Source organism: Ischnura elegans (assembly GCF_921293095.1).
Source record: "Ischnura elegans chromosome 13 unlocalized genomic scaffold, ioIscEleg1.1 SUPER_13_unloc_1, whole genome shotgun sequence".
NCBI lineage: Eukaryota > Metazoa > Arthropoda > Insecta > Odonata > Coenagrionidae > Ischnura > Ischnura elegans.
This window is the reverse complement of record NW_025791657.1, coordinates 6,891,523-6,916,149: the sequence shown is the minus strand read 5'-3', so window position 1 is coordinate 6,916,149 and position 24,627 is coordinate 6,891,523. Positions and strand designations below refer to the sequence as shown.

The following is a 24,627-nucleotide window of genomic DNA, read 5'->3' as shown; positions in this document are numbered from 1 at the left end:
ATAAACATATCTTACTGGTAATGCGGGAGAAGAGATCATTAATGTATATAATGAACAACAGGAGGCCGATTACGCTTCCTTGTGGAACACCTGATGTAACTTTGACCACATCAGTGCTAATTCTGTCAAGAACTACTTTTTGTTTACAATCTCTGAGGATGTCGCATATCCAGTTTACAACTGTCTTGTTAAATCCGCATGACTGTCATTAGTATAAAAGTTTGTTGTGGGGTACAGTGTCGAAAGCTTTCTTAAAATGTAGAAATAGTGCGTCAACTTGTCTTTTCAATTCACCAGATTTTATAACGTCGTGAAGAAAGAGCACGAGCTGTGTTTTGCAATATCTAACTTTTCAGAATCCATGCTGACAGTCATGGAGGAAGTTATATCCTTCCAAGAAAGTCATGATATCTATTAAATTTATTATTATATTATGTATATTATTTATTATTAGATATCTATTACTATTTATTTATTTTATTTTAGAAAATCGGTGTAAGAAAGAAACCTCCAGAAGCGAGAAAATGAGGCCGATCCTTTGACCTCGTATTTATCAAGGTTTTCAACTGTACTTACATTTTTCTCATTACGACTGTAAAAAAGTAAACCACTGATTTTTCGCCCATTAAAAAAACCCATGATAAAATACCTAGCATATCCTGAATGCTATGCAGTCCAGTCTGGCCTACAAATTTAACAGTGTTGCATTTTGTAAGGATGACCACTCGTGGCTGGAAATTGCGGGCCCGTTTGTACATGTATATTTTTTTTCAATTAAATGTTATATGCACCCATTTGATCCCTCAATGCTGTGATGCGTACCCAGTACACTGACTGATCTTCTTCAAGGAAAAAATTTCTCATTGAGATATTTTATTTTGAATAAAAGAAAATCCAGTATTTTTTAAGGAATTGAAATAGTAATGTGTACTTTGTTTTTCTGACCCCCATGGCAAAATTATTAGGTATTTTCCATTCATAATACATTTACAGCGGTATTTTGTATTTTTTGTAGCATTTTTCTCGTTATGTCTGTAAAAATAAACCACTGATGTGCTACTAATAACAAAAAACCATTGATGAAACATCAAGCATATCCTGAATCTTATGCACTCAAGCCTTTCCTGCGAATATAGGAGTGTTGCATATTATAAGGATGACAACTAGTGGCTGGAGAATGCAGACCTGTTTGTTCATTAATTTTTTTTTTCAATTAAAATGCTACACATACGGCATATTTGACCCCTCAACGCTGTGCTGTGTACCCAGTACGCTTACTGATCTTCTTCATGCAAACATTTTTCTCATTGAGATATTGTTTATTTTGAATTTAAACAAAATCCGTTTTTTGAAGGTATTTAAATAGTAATTCGTAATTTGTTTTGCTGACCCCCAAGTCAAAACTACTGCGTATTTTCCATTTAAAATACATTTGGAGTAGCATTTTGTATTTTTTGTGGCATTTTTCTCGTTATGCCTGTAGAAAATAAACCGCCCATGTTCTACACATTACAAAAACCCTTGATAAAACATGAAGCATATCCTGAATCTTATGCACTCAAGCCTGTCCTACGAATGTAGGAGTGTTGCATATTACAAGGGTGACAACTAGTGGCTGTATGTCGGAACGGTAGATTGTACCTTTGCTCTGTGAATTAAACATGTGGAACCAGACGTCTGACTTGTCATCTCATTCTGCCTTCTACGAACCTTGCCCTTCCGATTAAGCTTAGCGCTTACAGTGTATATTTTATTTTGTATTTCAAATATGTTCAGAGTTTTGGTATTTACCCATTCTAAAATAAAAAAATGCGTCTTTAAAATACTTTTGGAGTAGCTCTGATAACACTTCCGTAACATAATAATTCAAAGAATACTTCTTTTTTGTAATTATAGTTTTCTTCATGTTTCCAACTATACATAACTTGCCACGGAGGTTATATTTTTTTAAGATTCTTTAGTTTCCATAGAAATGTTTTTCATATTTTAAAAGGTATTTACATAGTAATTCGTAGTTTGATTTTCTGACCCCGAAGTCATAGGAGCGGTATTTTGTATTTTTATGTAGCATTTTTTCATTTTTATCGTTATGTCTATAAAAATAAACTGCTGATGTGCTACCCATAACAAAAAACCATTGATGAAGCATCAAGGATATCCTGAATCTTATGCACTGAAGCCTTTCCTACGAATACAGGAGTCTTGCATATCATAAGGATGACAACTCGTGGCTGGACCTGTGTTCATTTATTTTATTTTTAATAAAATGTTACACATACGGCATATTTGACCCCTCAACACTGTGATTTTTTATTTTGAATTTAAAAATATTACTGTGCTTTTTGAACGAACGTTTTTTTCTTCCCAATAAATTTTCATTGTGATTTCATTTATAAAAATTTTATTTTGTAGTTTTCCATGACTTTCGGTTTCACACTGGTGAGTTGGCGAATTTGGTCTGAAAAGTAAACGCCTTCCTTTAACTGTAGTATCTTGAAAACTGCTGCCTACTCTGCTAGTGAGACGTCAAAAGGTGTCAACTCCTTTAGCATTAGATGTCTTTGTTATTAGCTCACTGCTCTCTCTTTGTCTTTTGCTTGTGTGTCATCACCTTGAGACCCAATATATACATGCAGCTAATAAACCACATGCACCAATACCACTCTATTTCTAAGACCGTGGCCAACACAGAAGAATATAAAACAAGTGAACACATTCAATTGACAAGCAAATTGTTGCATGCTGATAGTACGACATATTAAACTACCACACAATGATAGAATTATTAGAGACATTTGAGTGAAGCAAGATTGAATCAGGTCAGTAAATGGTGGCTGAAGTGAAGGACTGTCTATTTAAATCATTCACAATAGTTTAATTAATAAATACGAGAAAAGAACGTCATTGACACAATGCTTGAAAATTTGGAAGAAAGTCCTAGAAATCGATGCTTTCATTTCAACTTATGCAATGATCTTTGAAGTTGTTTTTGATTGAAGAAGAACATTGTTAAAGTTCTCCTTGTCAAACGGAAGAAAAAAACAAGAGTCAAATGTCATTGACTACAATTCTTGTTGTCCACTTAAAAATAAAAAAAATGAAGTCAAGGAATGGAAATTGTGGTGTTAGGTCAAATGCATTGTCACTCCAGATAATTCGTCCTGAAAATTTATCCATTCTGTTCATTTGATTTGTTTAATTGATTAAAACGTTTACTATTGGCACCACAACATGTAGGGTATGACTACTCCTTCAGGCAAATGCCATTGGAAAGCTGAATTATAGTTGCGTAGATTGTGGAACTTTCATAATAGCAGGTGTGACTAGAGATTTTACGAGATAAACAAATGATCAGATTTGAAAAAACATGCTAAGGGAACGGGGATCAGTGATTCAGGGGGAAAATTTAAAATTAATTGAAACTGGTGAAAGAAGGCCTCGATATAAAAATGGATGAATTTATGATTGAGACTGAACAGAGAAGAGAAATTGAAGTACAGGTACTACTAAAACATTCACTGAAGAACATGAGAGGTGAGATAGGCAGCTGAGAGAAGAACAAGCACAGAGGGATGGGACAGTAGGGGAGATATAAGAGAGTTTAAAGGATATACAAGATGGCCTGGGAATTAACTAGAAGGCGTATAGTGGGAGATCCGGCAAACATGGGCGTACCCAGCAAGGAGCAGGAGGCGACAGCTGCCCCCTTCTTTTTCAAAACTATTTAGGCACTGTTATATTTTGTTAAAATATTGGTTTCATGCTTAACTTTTACTACTTGAAAAACCATGGCTTGCCCCTTCCCTAGTTTATATCCTGGGCACTCTCGTTAATCGGATAATAGAGGAACATACGCAAATATGTTATCAGATGAGACAGGTGATCGCTGACGTAAGCGGTTTATGGTAGATAGCAAAACAAAATGCAAAAACAAATATTTTGAAGAGTAAAGAGAGGGTAAATAACTATTGTGGGTAAAAATTATTATGACTCTATGTATATTCAATGTATTTACATTAGTTTGTAGTAAAGAGATGGCCAAGAAGGAACAGATATGGAACTTTAGGACACTCTCGATTATTTGGGCTAATGATGGGGGAGAGAAAACACGGATAACCCAAAGTTTCACTGTAATGTCTTTTAATGCTCATGGTATGGTATTTGGAGGAGGCGATCGACAGCTTAGGTCATTTGCGCCATGAGGGAAGGGGTAGGTAAGGAAGGGTGGAGAGAAACCTGGCGTCGGCATTAGCCTGCTCTTAACGAAAGGCGCTAAGGGGACCACGGCTTAACGTCCAATCAGACGGACGGAGTGTTGCGCTTGAAATGTCCTCCACAGAACACTCAAGCAGGGATCGGGCAGTCTCTGAAAAATCTCTGCCACCGCCGGGATTTGAACCCGAGCCTTTTAATGCTCATAATTTACCTAAAACGGACAATATGTTGTTACTATTAATGCCGTTATTTTTATTTTAGAGTGCTTCCCGGACTCATTGACATCTTTCTTCACCAGTTCGCGATCTTTTAAGCGACGACAACATGCTCGTACTCGTATTATCAATGCTCCATGTAAGGCCTTGTTTCGAAAACCACACATCCGTGGCTGTGTTCGCGGATTCAGAAAATTGGTTTGCACGAATGCTTCAAAACCACTGCTCGACGTCGGAAACTGCACAGTCAGGCACCACGCTATGTAGTCACGTCTCGCACAAGTTGCCCGGGTTGCAATTGCTGCGGGATCAGTGATCACAGAGCATGGTCGTGCACTGCGAGGCTTGAAAAACAGGATCATGGATCTTGCGTTAACGCAGCTAACGTGCAATCGCTTCTGTTTTACAAAGAGGATTCTAACAGAAATAATAAGCGCGATGTATCCTAGCATTAATGAAGTAATTCCGATGAATTTGCGTACGATATTATTTTTTTTAATAGCGCGGAAAATGTTGAGCGAGAGTGAATATTATGCACGGATAATCCACAGCACAGATAATCCGCAACACGGATACGTTGCAGCCGGATAATCGGGAATCTGCTGAAGTTGAAAACACAATAATTTTTGCATTGGAGCAGTATGAATGTGTAATTTGACATATTCACAGTGCTGGTTAACCCTTTCACCGTTGTTCAATCTCCAAAAACTTTCTCCTCTCATGTGGCGAAAAGGTTAACATGCGTTTCGTAGATCCATGGAGAAGGTACTACCAGGATGGATTCTCCGAGCTCACCCTCGCTGGTCCCTCTCTTCGACCCTCCAAGCGAGGGGCCTCCCTCCCCAAACGGGACCGCTGTGACTGCATTTTGAAAATCTTTATCAATCAATCCGATCATCAAAAAATGATCATTTTCATCGCACTCCTGCCAATCAAGCAATCAAATACGCCTTTGAACCGTGTTACTGCGATGTTAAGTAACGATTCTGTTAACTGTGATAAAAACGTGGCTGCGGACCACCGGAAAATGGCCATTTTAGCAGGAGTGCGATGCAAACAATTATTTTTTGATGAACGCAGTGATTGATATAGAATTTCAAATTGCAGTCCGAGCGGTCACTTTCCGGGAGGGAGGCTCCCCCGCACGGAGGGTCGATGACAGAAGCCAGCGAGGGTGAGCTGGTCGAGGAAAGGGTCCCGGATTAGCGACCCTTCGGAGCGCTTCGGCGAAAGTGCTGACCGCTTGGCAGGGACAAAGAAAAACTTCGTTCACAGCAGCCTGCCGTGCGAATGCACCAGGTACGTTCACATCAGTGAAAGGGTTGAAAATGAACAGGAAGGAGAATTGATGCGACGAATAGTAACATGAGAATATGGTTTTTTTACTGCCTACATCGAAAGATTATTACTCCTGGAGTGCGCATTTCACGCTTTTAGATTTTTAAATGACGATATCTATTTTTCGCAATTAAATCAAGAGTGAAAATTTTCAAGCTCGCGAAAACGCGACGGTTAAGTATGAATGATGGGAAAAGCCCAAGTGACCAAGCCCAAGCCAAAGCCCAAGCCCAAGTGAAAAGCCCAATTTTGGTTCCCGGTGTCGGCGAGTGAGGTGACCTTGGGGTGAGAATATGTGCACCGCTGAGATGCAGGCTGCTAGCAGGTAGCGGAGTACCATGCTAGCTGGTAGCGGTTGGCTTAAATAAGGATTATTATATTTTATCAAACGAAGGAAACTTTCTGACCACAGGCGATTTCATTAGGTGATTATTAAGACATGTTTCCCTGAGTTCAAGTGCCTCATACATGCATTGGTTATCTCAGACGATGTAAAACTCCTATCTATTCGTATAGAAACTAAGTCTCTATTACGTCACGTGGAGTGGCATGGTATGGGCACCAATCTGGCCTTTTTTATATGAGGATAAAATTGACCATTGCCATTCGTCTAAACTGAGATTTCTAAAACCAAATAATTTGTATATTATGAATACAAAAAATGGTGGGTAACGAATCGAAATCAATGCCATTCGTTTTCTTTGATGAAGGAAACTATCTTGTTCATTTATTCGACCGAAAATGACATAAGGTTACACTCGAAGGTGTTGGGGCTTCGATTGTAGAAAATAAGAAAGACTATGGCTACACAATAGGGTAGTTTCCTTAATCAAAGAAAACGAAAGGAATTGATTGTGATTCGTTGCCCACCATTATTGTATTCATAATATACAAATTATTTGGTTGTAAAAATCCCAGTTAAGACGATGGCAATGGTCAATTTTAACTGCATTTGAAAAAGGTCAGGTTGGCGCCCATGCGATGCCACTCTAAGGGTGCGGTCCAATGAATGCTATTTTTGCCACCAGACGCTACAGACGAAAGTGCTCCGGAGCACCGGTCCATAGGCGCTACGTTCGCTACGAGAATTTCTTTTCGGACCAGTCAGGAGCAAAGTCAAAATGGAGGAAATGAACGAGGGCGGGAAAACTGGTATTATGAAATCAAAGAAATGGTTTTAAATTAAAATTGAGGCGATTATGGTCATTGAATATTGATAAATATTTTCCAATATCATTTTAATGAATTTTATCTTCCAATAGCGAGGTTCCACAAAGTAAAGCAAGAAACTTTGGACCATATTTCTCACACCTACTCTCGCCTACCCCTTCTAATATAAAATCATTACCCTAGTACAGGAAAAAGTAGGTACTCTACCGTTTTCTCACTTGAAACATATTAACTTATTATGGCTGACAACTATTATAAAACATTAATCCATTCCATGTTTATCCTATTTTTCTTCAGATTTTAATTTATGGCATGAGTTGATGCGTCGATATATGTTCTTACAATCCTTTCTTATAGTACATGTCCCTTTTAATAATGTTTTGTTGCCTTTTGAATGTTACGGTTGCTTCCAGAGACATTTGAGTTCATTTTGGGGGAGATACGAGAATGTCTACGGAGATATAGTGCTTGCTACATATTTATTTTAATCGCTATAAAATTTAAATCTATCTACTATGTGAGCCTACTTCGTAGTCACCTTTACAGAAAAAAGGCGTCCAATAACGGCAACGTTAGTAAACTCTCCATAGCCTCGGTGAATTCCCTTCGAATATCCGCCAAAATATGACTCGCTCGTTCGCAGACCCTAGTTTTTACGGGAGTGTCTGGAGCGGGGCGAGAAATGGGTGTATGACGTTTCCCCGACGTCAAACCTTAACCTGAAGCGCTCCGTAGTGAATGACGGACCGCTTGGGAGCTCGTCTGTGGCGCAGCGAAGAAGTAGTAGCGTTCAACGGACTGCACCCCAAGTGACGTCACAGGGCCCTTGTTTCCATACGAGTAGATAGGAGTTTTACATCGTCTGAGATTACGAATGCATGCATGAGGCACAGAGCTCAGGGAACCATGTCTCAATAACCATCTACTAAACTGCCTACGGTCGGAAAGTTTCCTTCGTTTGATAGGGTATTAATAATCCTTATTTAAGCCGAGAGCTACCTGCTAGCAACCTGCATCTCAGCGGCGCACATATTCTCACCCCAAGGTCACCTCACACGGCAACAGCGGGAACCAGAATGACGTCACGCGGAGTTTTCCCAGCATTGATATTTTGCCGTCGCGTTTTCGCGCACTTGAAAATTTTCACCCTTCATTTAATCGCAAAAAATAGATATTGTCATTTAAAAATCTAAAAAATGTGTGAAATACGTACTCCAGGAGCCTTTCCATTTCGGCAATAAAAAAATCAAAGAAAACAACCATATTGTTTGGCTGCATTATCAAAGTTTCGATGTCTTTTTCAAGAAAATGGTTAGGCACATAAATAGTTTCTTTAAAATATAGAAATTTACAGCCAATGAAACATTTTTCCGGGACAATGTGAGAAAAAAACAGGAAATATATAATAATGGATAACAATTTTTATTTTTACAGCTAAAATAAGGAAAAAGAGTATCATATAATTGAAACAGTGGTGTTTGGTCGACCGTGTTATCCTTCCTAGTTTTTCGTCCTGATTGCCAATCAATGGTGTCTTTGATTTGTATTAATTCGATAAGTGTAAAGAAGGTGAGCATTTCATTATGAAAGAATAATGGGCGAATCAAAACTTTATCTCAATAGTTAACTTACTAGCATCCTTTACTTCAGCCATTGGTATTTGGGATTTTAAGGTCCTATGCCAACGATGACATAAAAATTGTAGTGAATATGCCAAAAGATGAGCTATGGTTCCAATCTTAACCCACTGTAACCGGATGTTCCTTCACATAGGGATGCAAGTATAGAATTACAACTACAAAAATCACATCAAAAACACAAACATTTTCAGCTCAGTTCAGGAAAAATTTCAAGTTACCTTAATGTTGTATTGTTAAGTTTAAGGGTGAAAATAAATAGCTGCCACAATAACTATGAACGATTAGAAAATTTTTTAATTGGAAAGTCTAAAATTTTATTATTCCCTGAAGAAGCTCTGGGTTAAAAAGGGTGAAATTGGATATCCTAAAATTCTTTCCTTATTTTATATACCTACAGTGGTTATTAACCTTTTCGCGCCGAGCTCTTTCGCGGGAAGTTGCTTTCGCCCTCTACGGAGTTTTTTTTTCGGCTTGGGACTGACCAGGTACCCTTTCCTCGGCAACTGGGCAAATATAATCCTCGACCCTTTTCCCCGAAGGCAGCTAATCCCGGCGTACTTTTGCGGTCAGTTTATTATTGCCAGTGCAATTTTAATTTTTTTAATTGTTACTGTTGCATTAAATGTCAGTTCATCAATGTATTACTTTCATTTTGCAATGCCTGTAGAACTTTTAAACGAAGTTCTACGGTTATTTTTAGGGTTTTCAGCAAAACGGCACTATATCATTGCCAAATGAGCTTTTCCGAGAAGAGTGAGGTTATCATCTTCCACGTGCATATTTCAGTAGGACAATACTTACACGAATGAGAGTACTTACAATATGAGCGTAATTACCTGGGTAGAGCAGTTCTTATTCCTGCATTGGTATGGAATGCTTCTCACATGTGTCTACGTAAAACATTCCCTATTGGTACATTAAATTTACGAATTTTTAGGATATGCATTAATTAGTATTTATAGCAAAATTCGTTTATAATACCTTTGTATTTAAAGGTTGGTAAGAGGTTATTAAAAATAGCCGCTGTAATTTTGGCTCACGACAAAGAACTGAGAGAATCAAATTTTATTACATTACGAGGGCTTTTTTCATAGAAGTTAAATCGGATATTCTATCGAATTTCACCGCAAATGTACACTTAGAATGTAATTACAGAGTAACGTATATTTTTAGATGTAAATCATTACAATATCGCTCCTATAAACTTGCTAGTAAGTTATAAAAATAACAATTAAACATCTAACCTTAGCGTCTCCAAAAATTGTTCTAGGTGATGATCAACTCCGTTAATATGAACGCTAGAATTCCGTTTAAAATTTGGAACCAATCAGCAGAACATACAGAATGTAATTCCTCGCATTGATTTTCAATAAATGTAACATGAACGTTTTTAGTTATTCCACCTTATAAACAAATAAGTGACCATGAGCACCTTCCTTGAGTGGGACACTGAGAGCCGGAATGGGCCGAGGTAATCCCCACACGGACAATAGGAAAGGGTCGGACCTCTCGCGCCGAGGGACCCTAATGACGGTTGGGACCCACTTGGCATTCTTGACCGCGAAACCGTGAAAACACGGCCTTTGGCCATTTGCTTCGAAAAATACAGGCCGTGAAATCACGCCCTGCGTAGGGAAGAGGTTAAAAGACTTTTCTATAGTCCATTCCTAAAAATCTGTAAAAACCCAATGCAGCAGCCATACCATTATGACTTATGGAAACTGGGCCTTTTAATAATTTGCAATTGAGTGTATATAAATGCCGTATTATATTGAAAGTATTATACTCTAGAAAATATTATCTCTGGATATAGTCCTAGCCATACATAAGCAAAAATTTGTAGTAACAAATTTTTAAATACCACAGGGACCAATGAGACATAGATACCATGGAATTGTTGGTAATTCTAATGGAAATAAAATTCCCTACATTTCTTAGTGGATTCACTGTTAATTACAAATACTGGCCGGCAATGTTTTGTATACAGATGCAGTTTATTGCCATTTGTTTAACACATATAGGTGCATAATTACAGTAAGAAACAGGTTACCCTAAAACACAACAATCACAAGGCTAATGGGAAGCACATGGTAGCAGCAACCATAACACAGACCCCTAAGTCAGATGCCTTAGGTTAGACACTTTCCATGTCCACCCTACTTTACCATCTAGTTGATCTATAAAGAGAAATGTATTCTTGAGATACAGTCCAGAAAAATCAAATAATAGACTAACAAAGGATTGATTACAATAAAATAACTACGATATGCGAAAGGAAAAATTTTCAGTAAGAAAGAATTGTGACAGTTGTATGACAATATTTTACAATATAAAAAGACAATATTTTACCATAGAAAAATTATCATCATTACCATTCCCTACTGGGCATTTTCTCGTCATTTTTAACAATACTTGTGTAAACGACAATGAATTATGCGCCTATATATAGATTTGTCTACGGTAAAATAAGAACAATCGTGTTACAAGTGTAACAATATTTTTGGGCTATTGTCACAATTTGTACGATTTCAACCCAAAAAACATCATTGAATACATTATTAATTCACACTGAGACATACTAAGGAATAAGAGGAACATAACAAAGGAGATTAGACCATAGCAGACAAATTTGAGTAAAAGTAAGTGGCATATTGTCTTTATGCAGAGTGAGCTAAGTGCCTTGCACTTTTTTGCTACCCAGCTCCTTCAAAATACAAATAAAAAAATCCATGACTTGTTCATGCATTCACTACTACGCCTCACCATCCCTATTGGATATTTGCTCATCATTATTAAACACTGCTTGTGTAAACGATAAAGAATTACGCATCTCCTGAACACAGATTTGCTTAAGGAAAAATGTCAACAAATGCAATATCTCAATGGTGTATCATTCCAGCGAGTATGCATGCCAGGTGCATTTCAGTAACCAATTTGAGTAAACCCTTCATACCGTCAACTAGAACAATAATGCCTCTTGGATGTGGGGACGGAATTGCCTCATGAAGTCGCTCTTCCCAGAGAAACTTTTCCCACATTCCCTGCAAGAATAGGGTCTCCCTCCTATATGGGTGATGGTCGAGGGTGGACTTGTGAGCAAAAGACTTGCTGCAGACATTACCTGAATAAGGTCTAACTCCTGTGCGCGTGAGCTTATGTACGGTGCATGGAGATTCTAATAGAGAAGGATTTCAAGCAAATGCTACATGCATAAGGTTTGTCTCCTGAGTGCGTATGTTTGTGTGTGGTTAGCTGGCTACTGTGATAGAAAGATTTGCAGGAAATGTTACATGAATAATGTCAGTCTCCTGTGTGCATGTGCATATGGCTTTTAAGGGCACTAGTATGTGTGAAGGACTTCCTGAAGACACTGCAGAAATAGTGTTTCTTCCGTGTGTGTGTATACGCATGTGCTTGGTAAGGTTATAATTATGACTGAATGATTTACAGTGTATTCTACAGGTAAAAGTTTTTTCTCCTGTGTGCGAAAACATATGGCTGTACAAGGTGCTTCCCTGAGTGAAGGATTTCCTGCAGACACTCCTGGGTGTATACGCATATGCTCGGTAAGGTGATCACTACGACTGAACGATTTACAGCATTTTTACATGAATCAGGCCTCTCTCTTGTGTGTACCCATGTGCTTGTTGAGGTTGCTCCTATGAGAGAAAGACTTATTGCAGACACTACAGGAATATGGCTTATCCCCCGTGTGTATATGCATGTGCTTGGTAAGGGCATCACTGCGACTGAATGATTTACAGCATATTTTACATGAATAAGACCTCTCTCCTGTGTGGGTACACATGTGTCTGGTGAGGTCAGAACTCTGATAGAAAGACTTATGGCAGATCCTGCATGTATAAGGTTTCTCTCCTGTGTGTGTACGCTTGTGTTTGGTGAGGTTGCTCCTCTGAGAGAATGACATATTGCAGACACTACAGGAATAATTCTTCTCCCCTGTGTGTACACTCATGTGATCGTTGAGAGTAGAATATTTAGTGAAACACTTATAGCACACACTACAGGAATAAGGCTTATCCCCAGTGTGTGTAGCCATATGCTCTTTGAGGTTGCTCCTGTGAGAGAAAGACCTATTGCATACACTACAGAAATAAGGCTTATCCCCAGTGTGAATACGGATGTGCTCGGTAAGGGAATCACTGCGACTGAATGATTTACAGCATATTTTACATGAATAAGACCTCTCTCCTGTGTGTGTACACATGTGTCTGGTGAGGTCAGAACTCTGATAGAAAGGCTTGGTGCAAATGCTGCATGTATAAGGTTTCTCTCCTGTGTGTGTACGCATGTGTTTGGTGAGGGTGTCCCTAAGAGAGAATGACTTATTGCAGACACTACAGGAATAATTCTTCTCCCCTGTGTGAACACGCATGTGATTGTTGAGAGTAGAAGATGTAGTGAAACACTTATAGCACACACTACAGGAATACCTCCCTCTTGCGCTTGAACACTTTCCCTTTTTGATTTCTCTCTCACAAGGGGAGGAATTTGAGGAAACACTTTCTACACATGGGTCAGCTCCTACAGCAAATTTTCTCCCTTTTCTACCCTTTCCTTTCTCCTGAGTCCCTCCGGATATTTCCTTTATAGGCCCATTTCCTTTTCGACTCAGCCCTTGTCTTTTACTATCTGCATCTTTTATATCTAGCACATTGGATGACTCAGCATCAATGTCCAAATTGCTGGCACCAAAATGAGTTTCAAGGTGTTTGATGAGCTCCCTTTTGCTGCTGTATCCACCGTTACAATGGTAGCAATTATATGAATTTGTGTTTGATCGTTGACCACTAAGAGGATTTTTAGCCTCGCAATTGCTAAACTCATCTGTGTCCCCCATGACTGCCTCTGTGCAACACATCTTTTTACTTATTCTAATCATCCTAAGGACATTAGGGATAATTGGTGCGTCACAACCACTTCCACCCCTCCCAACAGACCTTGTGTCTCTGCCTCCACTGATGATGGATGCTTGTTTGTCCATCGCCAGGAATTGAGCAAGACGTTAACTTATCAGCAAGAACAGTTCCACGTTTTTCCAAGTCTTCATTCATCATATTCCTTCATTCCCCTGTATCGGATGGTCCACTCTCAGATTCAACGAATGTCAGTGAGGCTGAGGAAAGAATAGTCACCACTTAGATGGTTCCCTAATCTTCCTTCCACCAGCTGGGAGCCCTAGAAAAAATTTAATATTTTAACCACAAAAGAAAGTTATGGTGATCTAACTTCTTAAAGCACTTTGGTTGATAACCAAAGCAATTTTATAGAAAGCAAAAACCTGCTTCAAAGATTCAAGACGGTCCGCCCCTTTTAATATATGCTCGTTTAGAAGTAAATTGTGAGTTAAATGCTAATCTAATGTAACAAACAAAAAGATACCATAAAGCGTAACCTGTATCAAGTTAGGTAACCAGAATTAGAAATAAGCTCAGGAATAGGAATTAATAAATGGTGTAAGCACAAAAGAGAAAAGGGGTAATGGGTGAGGAAAAGGAGCACACACTATCAACTATTCAAGAAATAAAGATCTGGATTGAATAAAATGAGGGAGTCATAGAATGGACATACAATCTAGCACTTAAAATTAAGCTACTTAAAGGAAAATCAAACCATAATCTGTGGGATCTATGAAGTTTTTAGTTTCTATCGTTCTTGTGAGATAAAGGTGAGCAAATACACTTTTATTTTGCTGTATTACGTGGATATTTATTACAGATTTGAAAGAGTACAGGATTTAAAAAAAGTCACTTGTCATTTCAAAAGGTGACAATAAAATAATCAATTGTAGAGACTACAACAAAATAAACCATGCTGTCATTATTCTGAAGTTCCTTCTGAGCCAATGCTGGGGCTAGAAAGTCTTTTAGACAAGTGAATTGTTTTGGAAACTGTAGAAAGGATTCTGAAATATTCCACTCAGCAAGCAGTATATGATTCCTGTTGCAGGAGTATGATATCCTACCATTCACAGTGAAACTATCCTTTTCTAGATACATAAGGCTATTTTATCTGGGATTCTTTTCGTCAGTGGTGATCACCCAGTCCTCCCATTAATAATTTACTCTGGTTTACTCTGCACACGGTACTACCACAAAATAGGAACTTGGGAATCATTATGGTGACTTAAAGAAAATAACATTTAAACTACTGTGGCAAAGATTCTACCTAGTGAGCAGAGAAGGAACTATAACCACCATACTCCAGAAGAGTGAAGCACATGACTAACTGTGGCTCTTGGCTCCATAAGTCTCTCTTTCTGAGAAGATATCTAGTTTATACAAATCAATACATTTTTATTTATAAACAGTCACTGCTAAATTTTCACTTGACGACAAGCATTGTCCATTTCGAAGGTAATGTCAGACTGTTCTAACATGCCAGGTTCTGGGTGTAGGTATATAATTAAATTCAAAATTACAAGTCGTTATGTTTAACTAAAAAGCAAGCATAAGTTAGTACATAATATTAGAATGTAGAACGAAGTCAACATTCATAACATTGGAAGCAGAGATAGCCCACAGGTCTACACCAGTAATCCATGTGAACATTAAAAACTACCTGACACCTATGATGAAACCTTGTACTACTTGATATACCTATACTAAAAATGCCAAATGTAGTAAAAATCAAATGATATTGCAAGAAGGGATAACCTTTAGACATAACGCAGTCATGCTCATAAGCATGAAAACAAAATTAACATGTTTACATTACACGATGCAATATTAAAACAGAAAGCATCATATTGTTGGCAGGGGTAACGTTCAAGCATACCTCAGTATATCATATGAATATAATTACCAAATTGACAGAAGTACCTAATGTTAGAATGCAAGCTGTGGTCAAAAATCATCATAATCGAGGCAGAGATAACTGTCAGGCATATCTCAGCCCTTCATGTAAACAAATACTCTAATTAACGTATATATTTTGCATGAAAAAGTCACACTTATTGTTACCCTACGCATGGAAAATCTACCATGCATACCTTAGTCCTCCATGTAAATATTAAAACCCATTTCAGAGACCTAACCCTAGAATGCAAAATTAAGCCAAAACTCTTAACATGTTGCGGACCGGTCACTGAGATCTCCATGTTTTGCGCGCTGAAGGCTGAAGACCGGCCACGGAGATTTCCGTGTCTTCACATATGATAATAAAACTTATTCTGCTTCTTTTAACATTAGTTACTTATAATAGCATTTCCTTCAGTTGAATTTCAGAATGTGTTTTTATTGATATAGATTAGGCTTATACCATTCAAATTATAAATTTATCAATATTATTTCAATGAACGTAATCCACTTTTAGAGATTACTAATGTATAGGAACAAAATGTCACTTAGCCGTAACGTGTGAAAAAAACTTGAATAAACATTCATTTTTCTATAACAGCAACTCTCTAAATTCTACAATATTCTGAAATTACGAATTATTGTATTTTAGATTATCGGGAATAATAATGGTTGGATTTCTTAGATCCTTTCATATGGCTCCATCAAAATCTATTGTCGGTAATTCTCTCATCGCCTACTTTGTGCCATACAATATAATGTACGGAGCCAAGTGAAAAATGCATATTTCACCTGAGAGTGAATTCAGCTTTCCTTCTCACGCGCCATGGTCTGGATTCTCACAAGACATCCTATCTTCAGCACTCCATGTAAACACATCAACGAGTCTTGAGGGGCAAGGACAATGAGGGTCATTTCAGTGGGACCCTATCTTTTGGTCCTTGATAGAAAAGGACCAGATGGCCACAACGCTTATCTTTGTTAGTCTCTAATGTTTCCCTTTGCTAATAATGCATATTAGTCTCCTTTGGGACGTTCTTGTGTCGTTTACTCTCTTCATTAGAGATCTGAAGTCACGTAGTTTAGTGAGGAATCAATTCCTTGGATGAAAATTGGTGTACGTTTACCCTACGAAAGTGCATGCATATGTAGCCTACGTATATTTCATTAATTTCCAGCAATAATTCCTGTGTACCTTACCAACTGAAAAATTACTCCAAAAACAATAAGACCCCGTCTATAGTAATGGCGTTAACTAGTGGTGGTGCTTGCGTGTTGATGGAGAAGGATATATATGAAGAACTTTGTGTTGATGCATAATCAGACATGTCAGATGATAGTGTAGACAAGTGTGAGAGCTCAGATAGTGAAATTGGTTTTGATATTGGTGGAAGACGACCTAAAAGAAAAGCTGCACAGTTAGCTTACCCTGATGATAGTGACTGGGATGCAAGTGATAGCAATGGTAGCTTAGTAAAAGACACCTCCGTAACATGGAATAAAATTGACCTTCCAAGAAGTTTGGAAGATTTTCAGGGAGTGGCAGGAATCATCAATAATAATCCTGATAATGTGTTTCAGAAGTGGCAAAAATTTTTTTTTGGGATGATCATCTTGAAATGATGTGTAAAGAGACCAATTTGTATCGAATACAGAAGAAAGGCAGATACAAGTCTTCGCAGAAAACTGGGAAGTGGAAAAATTTAATGGTGAGAGAGATGAAAGATTTCCCAGCAATTATAATTTTGATGGGAAAAGTCAGGAAATATTCAATTCAAGGAATATTGGAGCACTGATAAATTTATCAATACACCCAATTTTAGCATTTTTCTCAGCAGGAACAGATTTGAAAAAATTTGGAATTCTAGGCATTTCAGTGAAAACAAATCAAATTCAAAATCATCCAATAGGCTACATAAAATTAGACCAATACTATCATATTTCTTACAAATTTTTAAAACTGTCTGTATGCCTAAATGTGATCTCTCCCTGGACAAATGAGTAATACCTTGGAGGGGAAGATTGAGATTTAGAACATACAATCCAGGGAAATTGGTGAAGTGATTATGTACTGGTGAGAATGGTGTGTGAGAGTGAAAGTGGTTATATTTGCAGCATAGAAATATACACAGCTGAAGGAAAAAAATAAGAGGAAACCATTTTGACCCTTTTAGATCTGTATTTACACCATTGGCATCATGTGTTCCAAGATAATTATTACAATAGCGTACAAATAGCTGAAAATCTTTTAGCGAAAAGAACTCAAGTTTGTGGAACCATCCATGCCAACAGAAACTTCCCGCTGAATTTAGGCATGAAATAAAAAGTATGAAGAAAGGTGACTACACATTCTGTACACGGGGGAAGTTCTGCTGCTTGCGTGGAAGGACAAGAGGGTGGTGAGGATGATTTCCACACTCCGAAACTCGAGTATGGGCGAAGGAAAGCAAAACAGATGGACGGGACAGATACACAAAAAAAAAGATTTGTATTTTGGAGTACAATAAGCACATGCGAGGAGTTGATAAAGCTTATATGAACTTGGCTTACTTTTCAGTACTAAGAAAAACTATGAAGTGGACAAAAAATGGTGTTGTGGTTGATCAACTGTGCCCCATTTAATTCTTTTGTGGTTTACAAAACATTGAGCACTTCTACCCGTTTGACCTTCAAAAAAGTTGTTTTGGAAGTAGCCTAGGGCTGGGTTAAATGTGAGGAGGGAAGAAGTGCGTCTTCCCGCGATGATGACAAAGAGGGCGAGATGGAAAGGCCAACTCAGCGAGCGCATCGTGGATAGCCCGGCAAGGCTAGCAGAGGGAATAGTGAAACACACTCTAGAGAAGATAGTGGGGCACGGAGAGAAGAAATATCCATCACGGATATGTCGAGTTTGTTCTGCTAATAAACTTAGGAAGGAAACTCGGTATATCTGTGGATTCTGCAAGGTTCCCCTGCACAAAAGGAGCATGTTTCACCAAATATCATACAAAAACTAATAGTAAATACTAACACCTCTGGTAAGAAAAACGCTTCAAATTTTATTAACGTACGTTGAAAAGTAAAAATTTTTATGAGGGTTTTCATGTAAATGTCATTTAGGTTAAAGCTCCTTTAAATGCCCGGTCCTACCCGATGAGATTGGAATTAAATACCCAGTCCCCAACGTGTTAATGATGGAGGCTAACATAACATTCTAGGCATATATCTCCTTCATGGAAGCAAAAATAAAACCTAGGTACTTCACTTAAGTACCTGACCTAACAATGGGGCATTTTATTAGACCTATAGCTATTCGAGGCTTGGTTGACCCACTAGGACTATCTCACTTCTTCACAGAAACATTAAAACCAATTTTGGCATACCTTAGCCCTGCTTCAGAGATTCAGCTAAAATACGAAGGAAATGGTAAAGTAGTAAAATTTAAAGCCAGAAATGTTGCCCAAGGTTTTTCTCAGATACCTGGTGTGGATTTTGATGAGATAACTAGTCCTGTTTTAAAGAAGAAATCAGTAAGGATACTAATTGCATTAGCTGTGAAAAACAAATGGCATATAAATCATCCAGACGTCAATAGTGCTTACCTTAAAAACCCCATCTGCGATGAAGTTTATGTCGAACAGGCTGAGGGATTCCTGGATGGGGGAAGTGTTCAAAACAGTTTGTGTACAAATTGAAAAAAAGCTTATATGAACTATATCAGTCAGAAAGGGAATGGAATACATATGTCGATGGATTGTTAAAGGGCATGTCATTGAAAGAATGTATGACTGAACCATGTGCTATTCATCTGAAAACCTCATAATTGGTATGCATGTAGAGGATTTATTGGTAATTGGGGAAGAAAATAAGATTAAAGGGTTCAAGAAATCATTGGGTAAGTTGCTACATTTTAAGGATTTAGGTCATCCCAATGATATTTTATCAATGAGTATTTCCAAGGAAAGGAAAAATGTTGTCCAAATCGGTCAAATGAATTATATGGAGAAAATTTTGAAAGGGTTTCCAATGGACAATTCCAAGAGCTGTTCTGCTCCATTGCTAGTGGGAGGTGAGCTAAAAAATATACAAAATGATGAGGCTTTTGATAAGCATTTATATCAAAGAGCAATTGGGAGCCTACTATACCTATCAAATTGTACCAGACCAGACCTAGCATTGACAGTATGTAAATTAGGTCAAAAATGTATTTCTCCTTTGAAAAGTTATTGGACGAATGGAAAACATGTACTTAGATATCTTGTTGGAACAGCAAATTTAACTTCGATATATCTCAGAAAACAGGAGCCTGTTGTGGTTTATTCGGATGCTGACTGGGCGAACGATCCAAGAGACAGAAGAAGCCTAAGTGGCTTTGTGATTCTTCTCGCAGGTAAACCAATTGTTGGGCAAAGCAAAAAGCAGTGAGTGATGGCAAGTTCCACAGTTGACGCTGAGTATAGAGCACTACATGAAGCAGTTAAGGAGGTGTTGTGGTTGAAACAATTTTTATTTGGAACTTAATCAAGAAAAATTTGTGACATTACCAATCAATATTTTGGCTGACAACCAAGGCACAATGTGTGTCCAAAAACAAAATTTTATCTTAGCAAACTAAACATAAAGACGTTAGGTTTCGTGCAATTAGATAGAAGGCAAATGATGGTGTCATTGATTTAAAATATGTGATATCAAGTGGAAATATAGCAGAAATGTCAACTTAATCTCTCTCAGGACCAAAGACATTGGAATTAACCAAAACCTTAGGATTGTCATAATAAAAAAATGTTAAGTGTAATATTGTATGTTTAAAAAGAGAAAAAAAGTGTTTAGACTGATGATAAACCATTGCTTGTCAAGGGGAAGTGTTAGAAGCTAAATTTAAAATGTGTGTGCAGGGCATTGGTTGTTGCTTGTTTATTTTTTGTAATGATGATTTGCTTGTTGTCGGAGAAGCCATATTACTAAATAAAGTGAGACATAGAGAAACTGAGTGAGACAGATATTTTAAAAAATTTTAGACAAAACATACGCCATGAAAATCCCCCAACGACAGCACTAAAAGTAGCAAATAGAACAAATGAATATAATCACTTAATTAAGGCAAATAGAGAGAGTACATCGAAGTCATAAGGATAATCACAAGCACAAAATAATCAGGGAGCTTCAAAGGGATTGTCACGATAATCCCCCAAAACTCAACGTTGAAAGAAGTATTATGAACTAATGGAAATAAATAGTACATGATTTCAATAAAAGAGAGCATCTATCAGCACTAGAAAAACATGGTGAGAAGCATAAAACAATAAGAGGGCCTAAAATGAAATGTCTTTAGAACAGCACAGTTTTTGGAACTTAGCATTATTATTAATCGGAAATAGGAAGTATTTGATTGCCATTCAAGAGACAGAGAAATCAGCATGGCTAAAGCAAGCTCACAGGCACAAACTGATCAGACAGCTTTAACAGAATGTGATGAGCATTCACCAATACTAAGCACTAGAAGAAGCATTATAAACAGATGGATATAGGCAAATTGCATATAAAAAAGGGCCTGACATCACTCGAAAAAAATGTTCATAAGTACAAATTAATCAGGGGGCTTCAAAAGGAAATTCCATGAGCATCACTCAATGGTGAGCACTTACAAAAAATTATCAACAAATGGGAATAAGCTCTTCATGGTGACCATAAAAGGGAGCAACTATAGTATATATGACAATTGAAAAGTATTTTCACAAGCACAAAACCATTAGGCAACTTAAAAAATATGAACATTCCTCAATGGTCACCACTAAAAACTTTCTGAAGAAATGCAAATTACAACTTTATCAACACTCAAAAAGTAAATTCAGAAGAACAACACAATAAAGAATCTTCGAAGCATATGTCATGATAATCCCCCAAAACTCAGTGCTAAAATTAGCTTCAAGAAAAAATTGAAATAGGTGCTTCATGATGGCAATGAAAGATAGCATTTATCAGCACTCGAATAGGATTTCCCAGAGCACTAAGTAATCATGCAGCTTCAGTGCATATAAGTTCAGCATTCCTCACTAATTTGCACTGCAGGAAGCATTATAAAGAAATAAAACTACGATCTTTAAAATGGCAGTCAAATATATCATTCATCAGCATTTAAAAAAATGATCTTCAGCACAAATAAATTAGGGATTCTGAAAGGAAAAGTCAAGAGATTCTCCCAATACTCTAATAAAGCATTGAGAAAAAATGTAAATAAGCAATTAATGAAATCGTCTATCCGCAATAGAAATGCTAACTCACAAGCAAAACAATTAGGCAACGCCAAGAAATTGACATGAGCTTCACCAATGCCCAGCACTAAATGAACCAGTACGAAAAAACGGCAAGAGATACATAATTCATGATAGCAATTACAAAGTGCGTTCATGAGCACTCATTTAAATTACCAGCATTGTATCTAATGGATGAAACATAGGATGAGTCGACCACCACACTGAATTGTTTACGATAAACGAACTTATGCTTATATCGATCACGTCAACCATTATGTCATCTTATTTGATACCGATTCAGCGTAAATTATCAACCGAGACATCGAACCAGGATGCCCTCCAACGAAATAATGTTGATACAATTGGCCGGATATATAAAACTTATATTTTCATTGTTGATAAGTGGACTTTCGTATTACGCCATACTAAACCACAGCGTCACTCATAAATTTCTCAAGTAAAAAACAAATTTTAGGAGCTATACTATAAAAACGTTCGAAACAGGGTCGTAAATTGTTTTATTCTTATTTGACATCACATTCCAGAACAGATCTTTGGCATTCACAATTCTCTAAAATACAAACAGAAGAATCAATTTTTAAATTACAAGTGAATTGATACGTTGACATTCAATTGTAATTGCAATCGTTAGAGGTTTCCTGCCTTTACACTAACGATAGTTTATTTTCGCTAATTTTCCCAAATATTATACATAGCTGTAATACTTAAAAGTAGGTACTGAAATTTTAAACGATTACATTGTGAGAGTGAAAATATTTCCGCGACGCTGACTGAGAAAAATGATAAACTAGAATCGTCACAAGAGGTACTTAAACAAATCTATCACTCATAGGGAGTAAAAACACAAAAGATTCATGGTTGGTAGCATGATTTAAATACCAGCGAACATTTAGAAAACATAATCAAAATATCAAGAGAACAACACAGAAATGTATACAGAATACTCAAATATGTAGACTAGCTATTCACACCAAGAAAATAATCTTAGTTCAAGAGAAACTATACGCATGATGTTACTATGAGATTCTAATATGAAATTGTGTATTTTAAGAGACCTATCATCACAAAGACACCATAGCAAATGCTCATTACTCACCGTAAAAATATGGATTATATACACCAATACTAATTCCGTGCTACGGCATTAGAATACAAGATTACGTTTAATTTCCTCAAATTATGACAGGCATCAGTGGATCCAGCACCAACTCAAAACCTATATAGCAAATAAGTAAATAAACGGAAGTCTTCCGTTAAAGGCCAACAAAAACATGTTAACATAAATAGCGTAACCACTAACTTTCTTACAAACAAAAACTAACCTCGAGTAATAGAATGTCCGGCATCAATATAAATGTTTAATTATGAGACAATATCTCACAAAGCACACAAAACAGAGAATTATTACTCTCCGGGATAACAATGTTCCTGCAAGCGCCCGCTCAGGAAGAAATCGACCATCGATAGCGTCGCTAGGCTCAACACCACGTCACCACGGCACTCAGAAGGAAACTGATCTTGGGTCTACTTTGACCGCTAGGAGCGCTTCGTTCGCGGTACACTCAGAGACGCCTGGCGCTATAACAAAAAAGTTCAGAGGCCTGGTGAGGATTTGACGCTATGACGGGGTCCTTTAAAATTTACTAATAAAGGAGATAGGAACAATCTAAATGTTAATTGATAATTTTGTAGAGGAATAGGCCTTTCCTGGTGGATCCTTTGTCGTGCAAGAGTTTTCAAATTGACTAGGGAAAGAATATATGAAGTGTTTTAATCAGACAGTGAGATTCCTAAATCGTAATTATTTAATTTGAGTAATTTATTTTGGACACGTTCAAGCCGGATTGAGTCGATATTATAATAAAGTGACCAGTTAACAATATATTCCAATTTGGAACGTAGCAAAGCGACATATCTACTATCTCTACCACATGAATATTGTTTATATTTGGACCAATTCCCATAATGAATACCACAGTCTTTAAAGTTTTACCAACAGTTCGGTCTACCTTTAGTTATTGCACATGAAAACATAATATTCCTTTGCTTCTTAATTTCCAAGATTTCAATGTCCTCACGCAGTATCGTCGTCGGTTGACACAATTCCTCAACGAGGCAGCACTGAGTTACGATGGTAACTTTACATGTGTAAACGTGCAGTAGTCGCGATCGACGTCGCGACGATCGTTGTGTAAATAATTTTAAACGTTGTGTAAATAAAAACGGGGCATAATTTTTGGGTCAGAAGTGGAATTAAAGCGCCATATCGGCAGCCTCAGTGACAAACATAATTCCTAAATTTCTTTTACATGCAATTCAAAAAAGGTTTTCTAAAAAACCACTTACGAGTTCATGCAAATAAATTCAATATATATCAGTTTACGTTCAGAATACAAGAATTAATCAATTTTCGATGGTTACAAGGTTCCCTAGCGGCAAGAATTGCAGCTACAAACCTGGACTCTAAACCAATCTTTTCTTACCTTGTCCGATATAAAATAGGGAAACATATACCACAAAAAGGGACTATAAAAAGCTCACATTTAAATATCACCTAAAAATCACATTGAAACATATAGACATAATATACAAATACTCACTGAAACCCTAGTTTAAAATAGCCCAGTCAAGCAAACAGTAGTTCAGACCTAGGGCTTTAATTGCGTATCTTACCACGAGAAGACCACGTATACAATAGGCCTACCATCGAAAAATGAAGAATTCTTCCATTTGCATTAATTTAAACTGATATATTATTGAGGTTTATTGCATTAATCCTGACATGGCTATTTTGAAAAAAACATTTTTGAACTTTAAAATAAAGAAATTCTGGAATCCTTTTGCTGACAAAAGGGAGTTAAGCACTGTAACCGTAAGGGAGCTGAAATTGGGCTTAAATTCCTTTCTGGTCTTATATTTACGTAATCTTAACAAAAAGTTGATAATCTACCGTAAATAAAAGGAATATAGATGAATT

At 37.2% G+C, this 24,627-nt stretch overlaps 1 protein-coding gene across 1 annotated transcript; it reads right to left on the bottom strand.

The window, feature by feature from the left end:
* Nucleotides 1-11,280: 11,280 nt before the first annotated feature.
* Nucleotides 11,281-23,122, bottom strand: LOC124172387 (zinc finger protein 391-like). Its single transcript, XM_046551838.1, has 3 exons — nt 22,973-23,122; nt 22,747-22,866; nt 11,281-13,777 (listed from the first exon to the last, which is right to left on the bottom strand). The coding sequence occupies exon 3, from the start codon at nt 13,581-13,583 to the stop codon at nt 12,192-12,194; it is 1,392 nt and encodes a 463-aa protein (XP_046407794.1). The 5' UTR covers nt 13,584-13,777; nt 22,747-22,866; nt 22,973-23,122; the 3' UTR covers nt 11,281-12,191.
* Between the last annotated feature and the right edge of the window lie 1,505 nt (nt 23,123-24,627).